The 19,685-nt window shown below is 45.6% G+C and overlaps 2 protein-coding genes across 7 annotated transcripts in view; both read right to left on the bottom strand.

Moving 5' to 3' along the window:
- LOC1270011 (cell adhesion molecule Dscam2) overlaps positions 1 to 1,076 on the bottom strand; it is a 108,154-nt gene extending 107,078 nt beyond the window's left edge. Inside the window, exon 1 of the mRNA XM_061644129.1 lies at positions 959 to 1,076. The gene's annotated coding sequence lies outside the window, so the exon portion shown is untranslated. The remainder of the gene's footprint in view (positions 1 to 958) is intronic.
- Positions 1,077 to 3,565: 2,489 nt separating this feature from the next.
- On the bottom strand, positions 3,566 to 19,482 carry LOC5667356 (uncharacterized). Of its 6 annotated transcripts, none has more exons than XM_061644147.1 (6): positions 19,379 to 19,482; positions 17,709 to 17,810; positions 9,614 to 10,328; positions 9,152 to 9,261; positions 7,167 to 7,900; positions 3,566 to 4,776 (listed from the first exon to the last, which is right to left on the bottom strand). In XM_061644147.1, the coding sequence occupies exons 2-6, from the start codon at positions 17,731 to 17,733 to the stop codon at positions 3,778 to 3,780; spliced, it is 2,583 nt and encodes an 860-aa protein (XP_061500131.1). In that variant the 5' UTR covers positions 17,734 to 17,810; positions 19,379 to 19,482; the 3' UTR covers positions 3,566 to 3,777. The 6 variants fall into 6 exon arrangements, with proteins under 6 accessions (XP_061500131.1, XP_061500130.1, XP_061500127.1 ...); XM_061644146.1 differs by having other exon boundaries at positions 19,235 to 19,415; XM_061644143.1 differs by having other exon boundaries at positions 19,251 to 19,415.
- Between the last annotated feature and the right edge of the window lie 203 nt (positions 19,483 to 19,685).

Genomic DNA, 19,685 nt, shown 5'->3' with positions numbered 1-19,685 from the left:
ACTACTTCTACTACTACTACCAGCACTACTACAACACGTACACGTGTTTTTGTATGAACCCTTCCCTCCAGCCTGTGCCTGTGCTATCTGTCACGCTTTACCGTACACGTTTTCGGCTATGTTCGAGCCGAAGCACGTGAATCAATGCACCGGCGGGCGGGAAGAAAAACTGCACCAAAACGCCACCGCCATCATCCACCACCACTGACACCAAGAGAGAGAAAAGAAGCGTTTATTTTCAACTGAAACTAACACACGCTCACACACGCACACGATAGGCATCATGGCTTGCTTCAATTTGCAATTCTTCGTGGGGTAGGGACGAACGAGGAAAAGCCACAATCAAAGCAGCAAGGTGTGAGTGTGAGTTCCACCGGAGAGATGCATTTTGCTACGAATTGCGGACGAACAGGGGGAACACTAACACCGATTTCGTACGTATCGTAACATCGCTAGGATGCTGTCAAGCAAAGCATGGTGAGAGAGACAGCGAGTGCCAGAGACAGTGTGAGAGAGAAAGCACGAGAAGAGAGTTAATTGAAAATGCATTTGCACTGCAACTCTTCCCTCCCGTTGGCGTCCGTGTGTTTGCTTCGCCGGTTAAAAATGGTGCTTCTTATCGCACGACTGCAGACACGCATGAAGCCTACAGCCTCTTATCGATCTCACGGTGGAAAAAATGCTGGAACGAATGATTCATAGCTACCGAACTAGCTCGAAACGGCTTTTTTTTTCATTTACACTACACAGCACTTTTAATTGAATCTCTCCTTCTCGAATGGAGAAAATTGCACAATCAATAATGTACACTCCACTGGTAGGATGGTTTACGTTCAACGAAACTGCACACCAAATACACTTTAGCGCACTTTTTAACACTGAAATTTTCTACACACACACAAAGCTCGAATTAAAAGGAACTGCACTGGTCAGGACACACACCCGCCCGCTTACTTACACTGCTTGCCTGTACGGTCAGTGTTCATTCCAGCCCATCCAATGCATCGCGTTGATAAGCGTTGCAGCGTTGCATCACTGTCGGCCGATAGGACGAACACTGAGCGACCCAGCAGCAGCGCCGAAAGCACGCGCGAGTTTTCTTCTCAACTGCGTCTCTTCGGGGTATGGTTTTGGTGAGTGCCAGCGTGTGCGCTTTTTTATTTGCATTTTCCATCCTAGCCTTTTCTTTTTGAAACACCCAACAGAAAGCCCCCATTACGGTGTGGCCTGTGATTGATGATTCCGGTCTGCCGGCACGCGTTCTGAGTGGACCGTTAGTTGCAGTGCTTTCGAATGTAAGTACTAGCACACTCACATCACAGCAGGCGTGTAAAAGCTTGCGACACGTGAGAGCGCGCGCACTCGCGCTCAGTGAGTTGCTTTCGTTTGTTTGGAAAAAGCTCGCCCACTCACGCGCTTTTGGGGGTGAGTATCTCATTAAGCTTGCGATTGATGATGGCGCGCTAGCTGGACACCTTTGGCAGAACTGCAGCAAGTGCACCGGCTCCTGAAACGCTCAGCAGCAGCAGCAGCAGTAGGCGACGAACCGGTCCGATTATCGATTGAACGCATCAGGCGCGCTCACCGCTCATAAATTGTGCGCGGCAGTTGGGCGGCAAAGCGCATGCCCCTCGCACCAACTTTCGGGCCGACTCGACACGACCCGACGGACTCGAGCATAGTACGATGTCGCATGTGTGCAGCGACCGCTTGGCTCTTCGGCTTTCGGGGTTTCCTATTTACCGGGAGCCATCGAATTTTACCATCAATGACCGAACCCCGCTTGGCCGACATATCCGATCGAGGTAGGGTACGGTGACATACATTGCGCACAGGAGGTGTGTGGGAAGCTTGGGAAGCTTTACGCGTTGCATTCTAGTGCCGGTGCCGGTGCGTCTCGTCTCGCATCTCGTCAAACCATCAAAACCATGCGGGGTGCGATGCGCGTCAAAGGACGGAACTGGCTACACATTTTAATGAAAGCATACACACAGCGAGTGGCCAGTGTGTCTATGTACACATCAGCACACACACACACACACACTCACGGACAGCATGAGTATTCTCGTACTCTCGTACTATAAATGATCTTGTGATTCGGTCCTCCTATGTGCCAGCTCCTCCTCCCCCACCTCGTTTTGGGGTTTCCCACCACCCTTCAACCGGCTGGATGATTTGGGTGCTGGACCGATTATGCTGCCGGTGCTTAACACACGTCACTGCAACGAATTTACGGCGCTTTATTCACCAGGTGTGTGTATGCGTGTGTGTGAGTGTATGTCTGCTGCAAATGTGAAGCATTTTCGGTGCATTGGCATTCAAATTGATTGCTTTAAAAGCGCTTCGAGGGTTTTATTTGTTGGATCGCGAAAGGAAAAACATGAATAAAGTCGAGCAGATCGATTGTATCTCAAATTAAATAGCCAAGAAAGGAGCTTTCCGACGAATACAGTTCTATCAAAATATGTTATCAAATGGTATCAGCTAGAGATTTTAAAGCCAGCAAAGTTTAAACATAGAATGGTTGTACCTGTGTCTTTTGTTGGATAGTTGAATCATAGTTTGAAGACTTCGAGTTATATAGACATACATTTTAAACCAACTGTTTTCATACTTTACTTTCTATGGGATTTTGGTTAAAAGAGCTTTAGCTGAACACGATATTTTTTAAAGACTTTAAAGTTTATATAAAAAAGTCTACACTTTAACTTATTTAAATTTATCGCTTGAAAGCACTAACAGAACATTAATTGTCAGTTATCTGATATAAAATTTGTGCTTTTTAATTGACACGTTTTTGTTCCATCGAACGTCCATCGAAACAGATCCCGATTTTTTCTTAGAAAACCATTATAATGCTCTGACTTTTTCAATTTGCCATATAACCCAATTAACCCAACGAAAAAGTGTTCAAATAACGTGTTCCAACTGTAATTTGGTCCATTCCGATTGGGTCCAATTGGTCTATTTGTTAGATTGAAGCATTCAAAAAACAGTTTTAATCCTAAAAAAACATAATAAATTACATTGAAATATCTGTCTAGTTCCAACTAGCTGGCCCATGTGAACCGTTACATTAAGGATCACTTAAATTTACATTTACACAGTCCCAGAACCCGTGAATGGAAGCAAAAAACAAAAAATCGATAATCAAATCACACTTGAAAGGGCACACTGGTTTTTGCTGTTTGCTTCTGCATCCCGCACGACCTTTCCTCCAACCAAACCAATCGAAACGAAACGAATACCAGCGGTACACTTACCAGTAAAACATTTCTCTAGAAATAGAACAGCAATTGGAAAAAGGTACAATCTCATTAAAACCATCCTTCCCGACCAGCCCACCGACTGCGACCTGTGCGTCACACAACACTAGTGCGATGAATCAAATTTATTGTCTGCCTTTGCTCATGCGATCGTACGCTTCGTGCTGCTGCTGATTGGATCTCATCGCAGTGGAAAAGTAATTCCATGGAATGCGTTAAACAACAACAACAACAACAAAATGCAAAAGCTTTCAAAGCGCTTGCGCACCCCTGTGCCCTTTGATACCAACATCGATTCATTACTTTCTTTATTTTGCTTTATTTTCCTCTCTTTATATGCATCCTATCATAATCTCATCCGTACTATTCAGCCCACAAACGTGCGCTGTGCCACTGCTGTACAGTTTCGTTCACCGTTCAAAGGACATCGCTTTTGAGCCGCACCGCACTTGCGAGCTTGCGAGACGAACTTCCAATAAATTACATTAGTTCTTAGTACCGACCGGTCGGCCTACGACAACGCTCCAAGTTGTCCCACACTGCCCAGCGGTACCTGGTACGACGTGTAGGCCCGACCGCTACGCCTTCGCTCGTCAAACAGACCCTGCCGGACGGCATCATCGAACGCTCGCTTTTCCTCGGCATCGTTCAGGTAAAAGCTTAGCGCGGGCACTACCTGCAGCACCGTGCTCGTTTGAAGCCTCGTTCGGGGAACTACATTGGTCGCGGTTGGTACCGGCGCCGGTACATTATCGCTGCGGCGCAGTAGTAGCTGCTGCTGCTGTTGGTAAGCTGCGTAACTTCCGTCCCGATTGCTTGCCGCGACCGGAACTTGTTGCACCGCGGTGTAGGGTGGAGGATGGTTGTACGGGTACTGTACCACAGGACCACCCTGTTGTGTTGCCACGGGGGTCGTATAGGGTAAGTTTGCTTGTACTTGAGGCACTGTTCGCTGAGCAACTGTAGTAGGCTGTGAGGCAGTGCTCCGAGGCAAAAGGCTACCAGAGCCAGTACCAACCGGATGGTAAAAGTTTGTCGGTCGTGTGTGACTTTGTTGCTGCTGATGGAGTTGTTGCTGATGGTGCTGCTGCTGCTGCTGATGCTGGTACGTATTTTCCGGTACAACGGTTACCCGCTGGATCGGAAGCACTTGCCGTACGGGGGGAGCAAACCGATGGGCCGAGGGCAGATCGCTGTGCTTGTTGTTGGCCCCGATCAATACGGTGCGTGTTAGGGTGGATGGTGGCAAAACGCCCGTCGGTGGTAGTATCGATCCTTGCCGATAGATGGCACTCGGTGTCTGTGGATGCGGTTGTTGATACTGGTGCTGCTGGCGGGGAGGCTTTGGAATTTCGTAGGACTGCTGGGAAATTCGTGGAACGGGTGCAAGTTTCAGCGAAGGCGTCTGATGCGGTAGGACTGGTCGCTGCTGGTCGTTCCAGGATTTGATCAGATCTGCTCGCACCAATTGAACGTTCGTTGCGATGGGATTGGAAAATCCGGCCTGGTTCTGGGGAAAAATAAAAAAAAGGGTCATTAATAAGAAGCGGCATTAATTAAGCTCAATCAATTGCATTCTTTCAAGAGAAGTGAAGTCCTTTTGAACCTAATTCCTAGCACACAATCCTTCCAGAAAGGATTCCAATGCGGGTCGGAAAATGTTCAATTTAATCCATGGCCTGCTGTTTATTTCCAAAGAACATTTCCCAAGCATGTAATCCACGCTATCTACGCCTTTGTCGTTTCTCTCCCTCTCTTTCTCTGTCTGTAACATCCTCCCAAATACCGGACATATTGCCAATCATGCTGCAAAAGTGCTTTGTCACAACTATTCTTCCCACACCCGCCCCTTTTTTACAACGGAAATCCCTGTAAGTGGAATGCTCAGCTGGATGTTTCAATCATACACTTTTCCCACTAGAACCGAGCACTCGAAAGGGGGGGTACGTTTGCACGTGAATGAGGGCGTAAAGCTCAGACGTACAGCTTCCCTTTCCAATCACCCCACTGTTAGGCATTAGTTTGCAAAACTGTGCAAACATGCCGCAACCATCTCGAGCCGAGCCGGGCGGTGGCTGAAGTGTCAAAAAACGGCACCACCCGGTGGGGGTGTCCAGATTAAGCTCTCTTCAATGATGCTTGAGATGGTTGTTCGTTGAGCTTTTTTGCTTTTGTTTTACACATTGTTGGATGTAAATTTACCAACCCACTTTTCCGAAAACTTCCCACACGGTGTCGCTTTGAGGACGACGGCGTGCAAAACGCTTACGCTGTTTGTGTTGCAGCTCCTTTTATCCCTCATTATCATCTTTTCACTCCAGTCCAGTCCGTCGATTATCTGTGTTCCCCTACTCCAACGCATTTTGCACAAGGACACACACACACACACATTTCTCACCGCTCAGGATGGCTGTAAACTTTCGATGATACGGATCGTTGCCAGTCAAATAAGTGCCGAAAACTAAAACTGTCCACCCGTTGTCTCCCGTCGACGAGCCATCACGAGGGTAAACTTTCCTTTCGGGTGATAAATTAAACTTTTAGCTCATAATGAACCGAACCGAAACGTCGTCAACCAGGCAAACCGGTGTGACGAAGTGGACGACAGCGTGGGAAGCGTATAAACCGCAGTTGGGATGATGGTACTACCAAAAAGGAAAAGGACCATAGCCAGCACATCGGTCGCTAACGGCAGAAGTTGAGAAAACGGTTCTCGGGCGTTAAACCTTAAGACGAATCATTATATTGATGAAGCACTCAAACCCGGACGGACATCTATAAACCGTAGTAGGGCTTGGGGGCCTGCAAGCGGTGTGATAAAGGTAATAGGATAATTTTATCGATTACCACTCGAAACCGTTCAGCAAAACTTCGGTCGGTGCAATAAACAATGTGTCATTATTGGGGTGGGAAGATGACGTTCCACTTCCAGCAGGATCGGTGTAGCACTTGATCAATTATCGCCTTTTTTATAACGTCCTATTATCCAAGGGACTTTCAGTACATAGGCATTGTTTCAAGTTATGTTATTGTTTTCCGTAGAATTTTAAATGAGCTTTCCATACTGGTCAGTAATGTTGCTTTATCATATTGGTTTTAAATTGAGTCTTTATGTCTAGGTGGGAAGAAGGTACACATTTACTTATTTTACATTATTTTTTAGCATTTTGATTACAAGATATCGGAGCTTTTTTTGCAACACTAGGTCTAATTTCAGATAAAGAAGAGCGAATCGTTGCGCCAGCGCCCTCTACCGGAATCACTCAAAATTCCTGTAGTAACTTGCAATGACTTATACTAAATAGTGGGAAATTTGTTATCATCACCATATAAAAGCGCTAAATTTCTACGCCGAATTTCTGTGCTGAAACTACACACAACATACACTGCCGGGAATAGTTCGTAAAACCAATGGAATCAGCTACTGAATCGAATATAGACTCACCAACAGTTCCAAAGCCCGCTTGAGTTTGGGAATCAATTCAAGGAACTGCTGGATTCGGATTAAGTGTAAAGGCCAATATGGGTTAAGAATAAATTCCAGTATCGCTATAGGTACATGGTCAATGCCAAGATCGTTATGGGTTAGGCACTAGTTCAAAGTATGATATAGGATCAAAATGTGTTCCTGAATCTTTATGGGTCCAACTCTGAGGTGGGATTTCTGTATCAGTTTTAGGACCATTATGGGTTTAATATAACCCCCAGAGATGGGTATAGGTTCAAGTTCAATTCCAGTTTTCGTATAACTTCAGTTTCTATTCATAAAGAGCTTAACTATGGTCGTAAGCTTATGGAGCTTAACTGAGCTATGACTATGCTCGTAAGAAAGGACTCTTTTGAATAGTGTCACAACTTGCCCACCGATGAGCCCACTAATATTAATCCGCATTCACTCACCTGATTTACAATCCCGTACGAATCTGCTTGTGGCACTCCGGACACGGTTCTCACTGATCCTTCCGTTCTGGTAAGTAGCGTGGATCGCTGTGGATCGAACCCAGAATCAGGATCGGTGGAAAGCGTCCCAAGACTTGACACATAAACATTGTCCAACATGGGTTGATACACATTCGACCCAACGGCGCCGTTTGGATCACTAACAGGTGGACTAACATCTGCTCTAAAGCTGTTCACCGCTGGTCCGCCGTACTGATTCACCACCGGTTGAGGGCTGTATTGTATTCTTCCTTGTTGAAACGGTGGTTCTAGTCCCGTTTCTGGTTCCGTCACGTACTGTTCACCCTCCACAGTCGGTGGCACTTCAATCTCCTCCCTCTCCTGTACCTCCGGTTCGCCCACACGTTCCTCGATCACACCGACCCCGTTCATGAGGTCCATCAACGAACGCATCGGGTAGGTAACCATCGACATCACAACATCCATCATATCCTGCCGATCTCCACTCATCAACATCCGGCCCATACCGCTGTCCGTCCGACCGATCGCTTCATTCACACCGTAAAGGCTCTCACTTTCCTCGCACCGCACGTTCATGTACCAATCGCACACCAGATGGCGCTGATTGAAGAGTGTCCCATTGGGGCAGAGGAACGCAAAGCCACGCCCGGTCGAATCGGTGTTGGCGCACACCCGGAACACTTGGCACCGTGTCTCAACGTCGGCATAATAACCTGGAATACGAACAAATAAAACAAAAAAAACAAAACGGGGTGTGAAAACGATAAGATTTCGATATTAAGATTTCGGGGCAAGCGATATTGGAGATTGGATTTGTGAAGGCCACGAATCGCCCGGAGTTAGGGCGCGCTCCCCGGTCGCGCCTCCTTTTCATATGCTAATATCAATGCCGGCTTCTGGCGTCACGTTCCGACACGAGATTGCCGCATGATGAAGGAGGATTAGACACATCCTCCCCGCTTTTTTGTTAGAAACCGGCACAAATGAAGGCAAATCGTCCCGGCAAAGCTCCCGGTCGAAGCGGTAGCAATTTCGTAAGCCCACGCATCCATCGATACAGATACTAATCGCACGTGTTGTTCTGCTCTATCTCTCTCTCTCTCGCTCCTTCCTTGCTCGAACAGCGCTATATATCCGCCATCCCACCGTGCCAGGTCACAAACGATCGTCAATAAATCAAACGCTGGTTCGTGTTGCGTACTTCAGAGTGCTTCAGAGCGTTTTCGATTTCGATCTATTTCTCGCTCCCCCTAGGTCTCTCATTAGGTTTGGATTCATTTTTCAACGCGGGGACTCAGTTCGTTCGTTTGGTGACATCTCATTTATGAAGCGACGTTTAGTCGGGCACAACAACGCTTCATACCGGGGGTTCATCGCGCACCCGCCCCAAGGCAGTAATAATGATGGATGTCCCCGTAAGCGGCCAACTCCAGCTAGTCAAGCTGAAGCAAACTGAACGCATTCATCTTTTTGCACCTCGTAGTGTCCAAAGCTACTCTCTGCTAACCTTTCGTGAAGGGTTTTAATTAATGTGCCGTTGCTTACAAAATGGCTAAAGCGCCGACCGACCGACCGACCCGGCCGCCGTAATGAAGAGCCATTCTTGCAAGGGATGGAATGAGATACGACCAAAGGTGGTGTCCACGCTTTGTGCACGTGCATACTAATGGAGGTGTGTTTTTTTTGGGAGGTTGATTTATCATCCCTATTGTAAGGCGATGCTTATCTAGTTCTTGTGGAGGTAATTTACTGCAATGATGTCTTCTTAGTTTACTGTCAAAATTGAAGGGCTTTAGAAGAAGATCCTATATAACCTAAAACGCTCGAATTTCGCGCTGTTTTGATACACATAAATCTAATTCGAATGTGTGTGTGTATCCTGGTCATGGCACCAGGCCCCTCTCTTTTTTTAATACATTTTGCAATCAAAATTCGTCTTCGCCAACCTTCCCAACCACACTTACCATGATGACGGTTGTCGCAGGTGAACTGTGTCGCCGGCACGCTACCCAATATCGGATAATCGACATCCGGTTCACCGGGCAGGGCCGAACGTAGCTGATCCGTCGTGCTGCTGATCGCCATTCCCAGCGGGTGGTGCAGAAAAATATGAAAGGAAAAAGGAAAAAAGCACAAGCACGTTATTTGCCGTGCACATTCTTGAAAGCTGAAAAAATGTTTTTCGTTTTGGTGTGATGAAGAGGCCAGCCCGCCAAAAGGCCACAAATAACGCGCCGGTAAACGATCCATCCCATCTGGGCGCTTCTAGGAATTCTAGGTTTCTCTCTCTCTGTATTATTTTCACCTCTTTAAATGAATCCGACAGCCTGGTTCGATCGAGCTCACCTGTCGTGTCGTTTTGGGGCGAGAAATTGTGTGCAAGAAACCACACACAAAACCTGGCATGAAAAGCGACTTCAACTCACCTTCCACCACCGTCCCCCACCCGGACGGATGTGGGAAGTGTGCGGCCGACATTTTGTGACACCGTTTGATCCGTTATCGAGGTCGTTAGGGACGGCTGCTGCTGCTGCTGCTGCCGGTCGTTTGCTGGCGTCGTTTGCTTCCTGTTGCCACTGTGCGGGAAATTCGTTGCCCCATTCACATTTGTACCGACATTTTTCTCTAATGTTTCGCTTCCCTTATTGGTCACCGCAGGATGCCCACCATGGCCACGGCCTGTCGTCACTTTGCCATCGGAATACGAAATCAAGTTGATCCTGCTGCCGCCGCTCTGCTCGGCACGGGCGAGTTTATCGACCACGGACGCACCAGATGGTGGCTGCTCGGGTTGGGTGGCTTTTCCACCAGCAGCACCACCACCACTGGCAATTGTCACCACGGGTGGGACGGCAAGGTGGCTACTGCCACCGTACCCGCCCAGTATCTGGTCCGGGCTTTGGTGGCCCTGGTCGTACGGCACGATGGAGTAAAACTTGGGCGGAAGGAAGATGCGAGCCGGCTGCCGGAAGTCGAAGCCACCGTTTTGCAGCATATCCAGAATGTCCCGATTCAGCATCACCTCCATCAGATCCATTACCGTGCGGACGGCTCCGGTTGGTTCGCCCGTACCATTGCCACGAGCACCATCCGGTACGGTCAGCAAAAGCAGAGCAGCGACAAGAAAGAACAACAGACGGCCTGAAAATGGAAAGGAAAAGAGGGATTTTTATCGTAAAAACGAACGAGAAAGTGCAAAAGCGAACGAAAGTTGTTGCGCAAATGGAAATGAATCACAAGACGCTTTAACTCGCGCGGAAAGAAGAGACCGTAGAAACCGAACCGGGGTGCTTTGTGGTTCATATTTCAATCAAAGGATCGGACTGCCGTTTTTTCCCCTTTTTCCGTTCAAACGAAGTAAAACATCGGTACAAGTTAAAAAATCCATTTCTGCTGAGAAGCACAGTTTTGTTCGCCAAAAAGAAGAAAAAAATGAGGGAAAAAGCAAAAAAAAACTTCCAACTAACTGTGACAATCTAATAAACCACGCACTGTGTCATCATCATCTCCACGTTCGGTTCGCCGAAAAGGATTCTCGTGTACGGTGCCGGTTTTGATGACGGTGCTGGAATGTCCGGGCCCGAGGTACCGGAAATAATGTCCCAATGGTTGGAATTTTCTTCTTTTCTCGGGACGTCCCCAAATAAGCGAAGCCGTTTTCCTGTCCCCTTTCTTTTGTGTGTATGGTTGGTGAGTTTGCTGTACGGTGAAAAGTGAAAGGAGCAATAAATTATCCCATCGTCACAGGCAGGGTTAAAAATTGGGAGTTAGGCGATGAGCACAGTTCCCCTAAATATTGCTCGAATAAGACTTTTCTGAACCACACACTGTAAGTGGTGGAATGAAATCCCCATTGGGCTTGTTGAAATTTTACAAATAGCCTCAATTAGCTCATAATTACTATTTACTTTCCTTAATAATTCTTAAAAAATCGTACTACAACCGGTTTAATCTTGTTATTTTCGTGGCATATTATCGTCTTTAGACTAATTGATAATTCCAATTGATATTTAATCATAAGATAGACTGAAAGACTGTAAAAATGAGATCAATAACTAACACAACTCAATCAAATCATTGACCATAGCATTACATTTCAGATTTAGTCCTTCGAACCGGATCAACCAAAAATATGATTTTATAGCTCTTTTTACAGTTTGTATGGCTAAAATTTTGACTTTTAAAACAACCCAGTGGACTGATAGCAAGGCTTGGATAATGAACATTGAACAAAGCCAATCAATCCCCAACTGGCTCAATTTCTGTACTGTTCATGGTATAAATTATACGTCACAAGGTCTACAAGTGACCATTGCTCAACTGGGATGACAAAAAAGGCCAACCATTCCCAATAGAAGGTAATAACTTATTAAAGTAAATATAGCAGAAAGGCTTCAAAATACTATACATGTATACAAAAAGGTATTTTTGTATCTACACAACGTAATCATTCATAAAGTTTCTACAAAACTGCGATAAAATCGACATTTAGCACCATGTAAAAGGTTTAAATTCGCTTTTTTGTACAATTTTCATTACGTAAATCGGCACTTCATGCATTGTGAAATTATCTATCCTTATTTCAACAATTTAATCCTCAAATAAATAAGTTTCTTATCGATGATGTATTAATACAATACAAAAAAGCGATCCCACAACAAAACCAGCCTTAAAGTCCATCTTCAACATGTGTCTTAAAGCCCATCTTCATTCCAAGAAGATGTGATCTGCTATTCCTTACACTCATAGGACGACAATTTTACGACCCACTCCTCTCACCTATCGCTCCATCTTCACCCGGTTCGATCTGCACAATCGAACATAAACGTACCGCTTCCATCCCGGCCCACCTTTCGTCGGGTCTCGCGCACACCTTCACGCGATAGAGATCGGTGCTGCTATTTATGTCGCGCTGTCGCCGTAAATGAGGGTTCAAACACCTCCCCCACCAAACCAAGAAGCCACAAACGGTCGCACCCGGATGTTCCCATCCCATCCCATTGGCGCTGCATTCCCTTTCAAGCTAATTATAATCCAAACTGTACAGAAGGCAACCGGGCCCGTCGTCCTTGGGACCGAATTTACATCCATTTTCACTGTGAAAAGATCGGCTCGTAAAAAGTTACAACACGAGCATTAACGATCCGGATCCGCACATGGGCGGGAGATGAAGGAAACAGGGAACACGTTCTGGCCCAAACAGCTTGCTCCAAGTGTCATCGATTCCTTCTGAAATAGATCACGCGCGTTTCACAGCGTTTGGGCAGAAGAAAGGAAAGCTTAAGAAAAGGGAAATAGGGGGGGGGGGAGGCTTAAGAGTGAGGATGGGGAGGTAAGGCAACCATCAAAACCCATCTCCAGCACGCAGACGGCAAATACACATTCCACAAATTCTCGTTTAATTTCCCAATTTGTGATTTTGCGATCAGGCGACCGGCCGGTCCAGCCCGCAAAACTCCTGCTCCAACCAATCCACCCTTGCTTGCCGATGACGCCAATGAGTGTTGACAGTGGGAAGAAATAAAGCAGCACTGAAACGGAAAGGCGTATGATAAAATCATCCCCCGTCACATTGGCCACCCGCTTCCGTGAATTCGAGCCGCCCAAACACTCACAAACACTGGGTGACGACGGATGGACTGCATGTGGGTGAGAGCAAGCGGGAGAGAGAGAGAGAGAGAGAGAGAGAGAGCAAACAAGATAAAATCAATTATGCAAATGAGTGATGGAGGTTTCGAATTCGAACATTAAATTATTGAGAAAGAGGTAGAAGAAAGACGCTGCCCATAAAGGGCGCTTGCAGATCAGAACAGATCAGAACACTCCAATAAATGGGAGTGTTTGTGTGTGTGTGCCCCCCTCCCCCAGTACCAAAAAATGTGTCCGAAATGTTGCTATTGATTTTTCCCATTTATTTGACAGCATTCGAAATTAGAGGATGGTCCGGTTCTTTTTTTTTTTTTTCTTAACACCCGCCCGAACCTTAAATGACCCACGTGGTGGGATGAGAAAAGGACGCCTCGATTAGGCACCCTGCTGGGAATTATTGTATCCTTCCCAGGCAGCAGGAGATCCTTCGGGGGGAGGCGCTATTAAATGAAAAGTTTAAGAATTGTGTTTCATTATGAGTGAGCGAGCTGAGCTGAGTAAGATTTTAATTCGGCGGAGGGACCACCACCCCATGGGAGAGATAGATAAGCCGAGACAATAAAATCTTTAAGGGCACTTCTAGGGACGAGGCATCAGTGGCACACCAGTTATTATTTGAGGATGTGACTGTGTTTGAAATGTTTTATTGCCGAGAGTCGAAAGGTGGAACTGGAGTTGTGAAGAGAGGGAGAGTGAGAGAGTGTTAATAGTGCTCTGCTGGGCGCAATTTATTATGAGCAATTTGCAACTTTTCTTTGTTTCTAACTCATTTTTTTGGGTTGATAAACTAGATTAAGGACAGCATTTATCGGCATTCCTAGTCTATTAACATGTCTTTACTCCAGAATTTTTTTGAGTTTGTCATAAATTGTCAATTAAAATTAAAACACGAGTTGTACAAGGCTTTAGTGTAACTCATTTTGAATAATTTTGTAAAAGAAGAAAAAAACTTCACGTAAATGATAGTGAGATCAAATGAATGAATGTCCGAAGAGTAGTCGGCAAAACAATTTCTTTGAGCGTTTAAAAGAATAAACGTAAAATTTGAATAACAAATGCCTCCCTTGATCAAACTACTGACAACTACCATAATGTGAAACTGTTAGCTGCAACAGTTCCGGTAGGTTCTGCCAGATGGCGTTGGGTGCTGAAAAGAACACTAAAAAGACAAAAAATTATTGCAAATTCTAATTTTCTTCTTCCGTTCGATTTTTATCTTTTAATTTTTAAAAGTTATTTTTTGTATTTAATATAGATATTTTTTTATCTAAAATAAGTACTCAGAAAGCTTTCATGTTACATAAGTGCAATTGTACGTATAGAAGTTGAAAACGCCCTCTTGAGGGAAAACAAACTACCACTAACACGTACACATTTAATCACTATTTTTCGCTAATTAATAGTGTAAATTATCGCTCCTTCATCCTCCTGCAAAAGAACTCTCATATTGATGACCCATCTTAAACAAAACAAAAAGCATCAAATATGTTCTACCACTCCCTCCGATCGATAACATAAACAAACCATCTGCCTAATGTGACAGATCCGTTCCTTTCCCTTTCACGTCACATCAGCAAACCAGCTACAGCAAACACGAAAAGTGATTTTGAGTGGGTTTGAAAATAGTCATAAAATGTTATGCTCCACATAAGTTAGTAGTGGTACCTAGGGAGCCTAGGTTTTTGTATGTGTGTGTGTTTCTGTGTGTGTGTTTGCAAAGCCTCTTCAAAGCAAACATCTACAGGTGAACGAGTTTAAAATAAAAGTAAATCACGCACAACTCCTGTTGCTCTCGGCCAGCACACCCGCTCCCGTGCTGCACGCGATCGGCAAGGTTCGTCGCTCGAACGCATTACTACTACTACTACACACGGCCGCTACAACTCAATAAACAAACATGTTGACACACATTTGTCAGCCCGCTTTACGACGTCCCAAAAGGGTCGTAAACATTAAAATATGCCTCATTTGAATTTTTATATTTATCATAATTACAGCCGCCGATGCGGGCCGGCCGGCAGGAAGAAAGAGCGAGCAAACACCGCTGTTACGGGAAAGGGAATGACATTCATTCTCTCGCCACGTTTGATGAGCAGTGTGTGTGTGTGTGTGTGTATGTGTGTGTATGTGTGTGACATATGCCTTCACGATGGCCACCAACAAAACTTTGATCGTCTCTAATCGATCGTTTTTGTCTCCTTCCAGGCAGCAAAAGGGAGAACCCATTCTTAGCGGTTTTCATTTTCATCTCGAACCGGATCTTCCCAATCGCCGGCGCCAAAGCTTCAACAAGCGAGGGGTTTTTTTCTCGATGCCGATGTTGTTTGGGGAATGAAATTCTAGCTCGTTCCCCGTTGGTCTTATTTTTTCGCACATCCGCCTTCGCTTTGTGGGTGGGACGGTTGGTGGTGATGTTGGTGGCCGTTCAGAAGCGTGAACCATAAATTCGTCTTCTTGGCTAGACGGTACTAGTCCCGGAGACCAAAACATGTTAACCGGATCCACACACACACACACGTGTTCGAAGTTTGATTGATGCCACTGTGAGGCAGAGCAGCATCGTTCATGCGCAGACATACACAATCGATGCGTGCCGCACATAAGCACGCCAATCAATACTCGGGCTCGAGAGCCCAAACATGATAAGCCGGGCGTGTGTGCCGGCTCGTTTTGGCTTCGGGGCGTAAAGCACTAAAAGCCTCTAGCTTAGCATAAATTACACGGATTTGTAGTGGTGAGGAGGATAGAGAAGGGGACATCCAAAACGGGGAGTGAAGTTAGCGCCAACGACTGAGCTGAGCTGTCGCTTTGTTAGTAAAGGTCCACCCGACCACCCGCGTGCCGTGTGTGTTTTAACGATTCATGCTTGAAGGCTAAATAATTTCGCTTAGAATTGAGAAAAAGATGTTAATGTACAAAAGTGTTAATTTTACAACGAGCTTTATGCTTCGTTATGATCGTTTTTTCGTTCATTTGAGGAAGCATTTCCAACAATGTGTTCCAAATGTTACCCGGAACACCAAGAAAGTGTTGTTGAAAATGACTTGTTACAGTGAAGCTCCACCCAAAATTAGTATTCATAAGCAAATTAACAAGCAAATTCATTAAAAAACAAAACGAAACTTTCCAATTAAGCCCATTCCATCATTAAAGCATTCAAACGATCCAATTTAGAGAACCGTCGTGCGATCGCGGTTCCCCGTCGTGCACGGTAGGAAATGAAACGATCCCAGTTCCTTCGCCGTTCGCCTTTATCGGTCACTATAAAATAAGCAACAACGAAACACTTTGAATTCTTACCAATTCTCCCTCGCTAAAGGGCATAGGGTTGGGCGGACTCGTAAAGCCAACACGTTCTGCTGCCCAAAACTCAAGATCCTATTGGTAAGCCCAGAATGACGAAAATTTTACGTTCCACTTTAACGATCACGAATCCAATTCGATTTCGGTTGCCACACTATATGAGAAGCGGCAGGTGTTGGCGATGGTTTCCAGCAGAAAGAATGAACGGATACATGTTTTCAATGGCCGGGGACAGCACCTGTGCACGTAGAAGACTTCCACTTCTGGAGGTGGAAAATGGCATACAAACGTCGTTCATTATTTGATGAACGTTAGTGATAAAGCAATGGTATTCTAGGGTTGCTTCTTTTTTGGCAGTTAATTGTAGGGTAGGGTGGGTCCTTTCTTTGCCCTTTTCACTCCGAATGCGGCAGGCGGCATACGATCAAAAGCAAAAGAAGGAAAGGAGGATGTTTTAATCCTATTAATACATTATCTACGGCAAAGATGAGAGAAAAATATTGTTTTTGCCATTTTATCAAGAGAAAAAGCTCAAAATACGTGAGGGCATCGGTTTAGTTTTAGCGTAAAAATGTCACTAAAATCTATAATCCTCATTTTATTAACTTTATTGATACTAAATCCATTAAGAACCTTCACGAAACAAAAACATGATTAGAGCCATAAGCCATGCTCCTCAAAAGTGCTTCTTTCGACATCAATGCTTTATCTCAGACGTGACAAACCAAGAGCAAACATCCGATCCAATTCAATTGCATACATTTCAATCCATTTTGCTCGTTACGCGCTTCCCGGTACAAGCAACAGTTACAATAGATTCTAGCAACCTTTCAACCCTACCTGTGTAGAACAAAATCAAATGCAAATTGTTTACTCAAATATCAGCCCCACGTAGATAGATAGAAGAAAGCTGTGGAAAGAAACTTCCTCTTCCCTTAACATCATAATCTACTGAACGATGCTGCAAAACCACACCGTGTATATTTTAAAAGGGAAAAACATCCCGAGCACTGAAGAAGAAAAACCACAACAACCAAACACACACACACACAGCCGTGAAGATGCTATCGGAAGGAAGCGAGCGAGTCTGATGCACCTTCATCCACCTAACCTGCTAACCGTTCGGGACGGATTGAAAGCATGAAAAATGACGCCCCATCGTCAACGAGAGGTGGGGTGGCTCGCGGAACCAAAACCTCCTTCCCTTAGCAAGGTGATGACGGACAGATGACTCTTCCACTCTATTTGCCAATTCGGGAAAAGAATTTCCATTCCCTCCCTTATACCCCCAATACTAGTGGAAGGAATGGAGCGCTTGTGGATCGTGAACTCAAGCGCGAGCTTAACGGATCATAAGGAAAATGTTTCTGTTGCTCGTTCGTGCGAGAAAAATCCTTGGTGGTTGCACCGCGTTATGCTAATTTTAGACTCCAGCAACGGTTTTATCCCAAAACGGTGGTTTTGAAATTTCGCGTTTTCCACTTTCTTCCTCGCTCGCCTACTCTGTTTTGGGTATCACACTGTTGGTGTGTGGTGTAGCTGCGCTAGCGCTAGTATTGCGTTACTTACTGTTCGTCGTACAGCGGCGTAGCATCCTTGGATAGTTTCCTCCCGTTTTTCGAAACGGTTTGACGTCGTCAGTCAGCCGAAAAATCGGGCTTCTTCAATACCCTGTGCCAGAAGAGAGAAAGGGAGAGAGAGAAAAAAGCAAGCATGAAAACTCCAAGCATAAGGAAAAGCCACAAAATCGAATCCACACGGCAACACGAACGCCGGGACAAAACCGTGAATTTTGGTACGTGCGAATCAGCGTGTCTCTCTTGCAAGGTTGTAGCGGGGTGCAAGGGTGGCAAACGAGTGACTCGTGAAAAATTGTTCCGGAAAAGCCACTTCCACTGCACACACACACATACACACACAGCACTGATACATACACTTACGCGCGGAGAAGCGTTGGAAGAAAAATGTGATGATGCACTTTTGGGAGTAAGGGCCCATAATACGTTCAAACGAACCGGAAAAATCGTACCAAATCTTCGCGACGTGTCCGTAGGTACTCCGTAGTGCTGTAGTGTCTGTAGGTGCGCTTCCTCGTACTCCTTTTGCACACAGCCCTCTCACACACCCCCAAATAAACGGAGAAATCTTTTATACAATAAAGCACTTAAAAATCCATAAATCTAATTTCTCACTCCCGGATTCGTTGGTGTGGTTGTGGTAGCAAAAACGGGAAAAAGCGACGCATGAGGGAGGGGTTTTTTTCCGGTTAGAGCAAAAAAGTGGCAGCACAAATGTTCACAACACGATGCACCTTCTTTCCGAACACGGGTTTTTCCTCGGGAACAGGGAGGAAGTTGTGCTGCAACGTTCGCGTTTGCTCGTTGGTTTGATCTTGCTACGCTGCACCATATTTCGTTTGCCCTTTTCGCAGTATGCTCACTGCATCTTTTGCCCCGGGCCTCGGGAAAGGTTAAGACCACTCGTAGACGTTTTACAGCTTCACACCGACACCAAATCCACAAAAGCGTGAACAGAACATAACAAAAAATTGGAAAGAACTGAAATCAAAATACCACAGCACACACTCACACAGAGAGATTGGGTGAAAATGAATGGTAAGATTTGCGGTCGAAACATTCGCGCGTGACTCTTACGCCCGCTCGCCCGCCTGCCGTCTTAACCGTCCCGCTTGCTACTGAAGGTAAAGGCTTACACAGTGGAAATGGTAAAGTAAAAATGTTCTCACGTGCGCTCAGAAGCTGAGATTGTTCCTTTGCCGTCTTAGCGGCCTAACCACCACCACACCATCACCACACACACACACTCATGAATCACGGTCAGTAAGCCTCTACGCTTCGTTTATCTGTTGGTCCCGCTTTGCACGTAGCTCGCGTACTGCACCTGGCTTCGGTGAGCATGGCACGGTTGAAATATTTCAAATCCAACGCTAAGATAACCGTCCGAAGGAAGACTAACTAATGGTGCATAACTGGAGCACATTTAAAGGTATATCATCCTGCTGTGTAGTGAGTTTCTGCATTACACACTGTGTCTTTACTGGAACTTTATCGATAGGTGTACGTTTAAGTTATTACTTTTAAATTCACTCACTTCGAGAACTCACTTTTACACAGACTTCACGTTTTAACATAGAAACACTACTCCCTTTCCACGCAAAAAAGCACTCTCTTTCTAGCGAGATCGTCGAAAGAGGTTCGTCGCTTGCTCCGGTTGCTTACCGTTCGAAATGCCGCGATCGACTGATGGTGTAACGATAAGATGGTTCCACTTTTCTGGCAGTTGATCGTACACTCGATCCACCCGATGAGAGATCGTACGATGGTGACGAAGTGATCCGAGCAGTAGAGTGTGGCGTCTCGGGAGGATGATCGTTCCACGGCAAGTCGTTAAGCGCCCATCGTGTCCGTTTGATGGGAAAATTCCAGTTTTAACGGATGCTTGCAGGGTTTGAAATTGAAGTACGGTTGAAATAGATACTGGATATTAAAGTATGATATATACTACAGTGTTAGCACAACATATATG

Source organism: Anopheles gambiae, chromosome 2 (genome assembly GCF_943734735.2).
Source record: "Anopheles gambiae chromosome 2, idAnoGambNW_F1_1, whole genome shotgun sequence".
Classification (NCBI taxonomy): Eukaryota; Metazoa; Arthropoda; class Insecta; order Diptera; family Culicidae; genus Anopheles; species Anopheles gambiae.
Note: the sequence above shows the minus strand (reverse complement) of the source record. Positions and strands in the feature narration are given on the sequence as shown.

Bases quoted from the DNA above. Each gene is read 5' to 3' on its own strand.
- LOC5667356 (XM_061644147.1), bottom strand. From the start codon at position 17,733: ATGCTACGCCGCTGTACGACGAACA. The intron at 9,262-9,613 runs GTGAGTTGAAGT...AATGGCGATCAG, and splicing joins GTGGGGGACGGTGGTGGAAG to CAGCACGACGGATCAGCTAC. The intron at 7,901-9,151 runs GTAAGTGTGGTT...TTCGTATTCCAG, and splicing joins CTGCGACAACCGTCATCATG to GTTATTATGCCGACGTTGAG.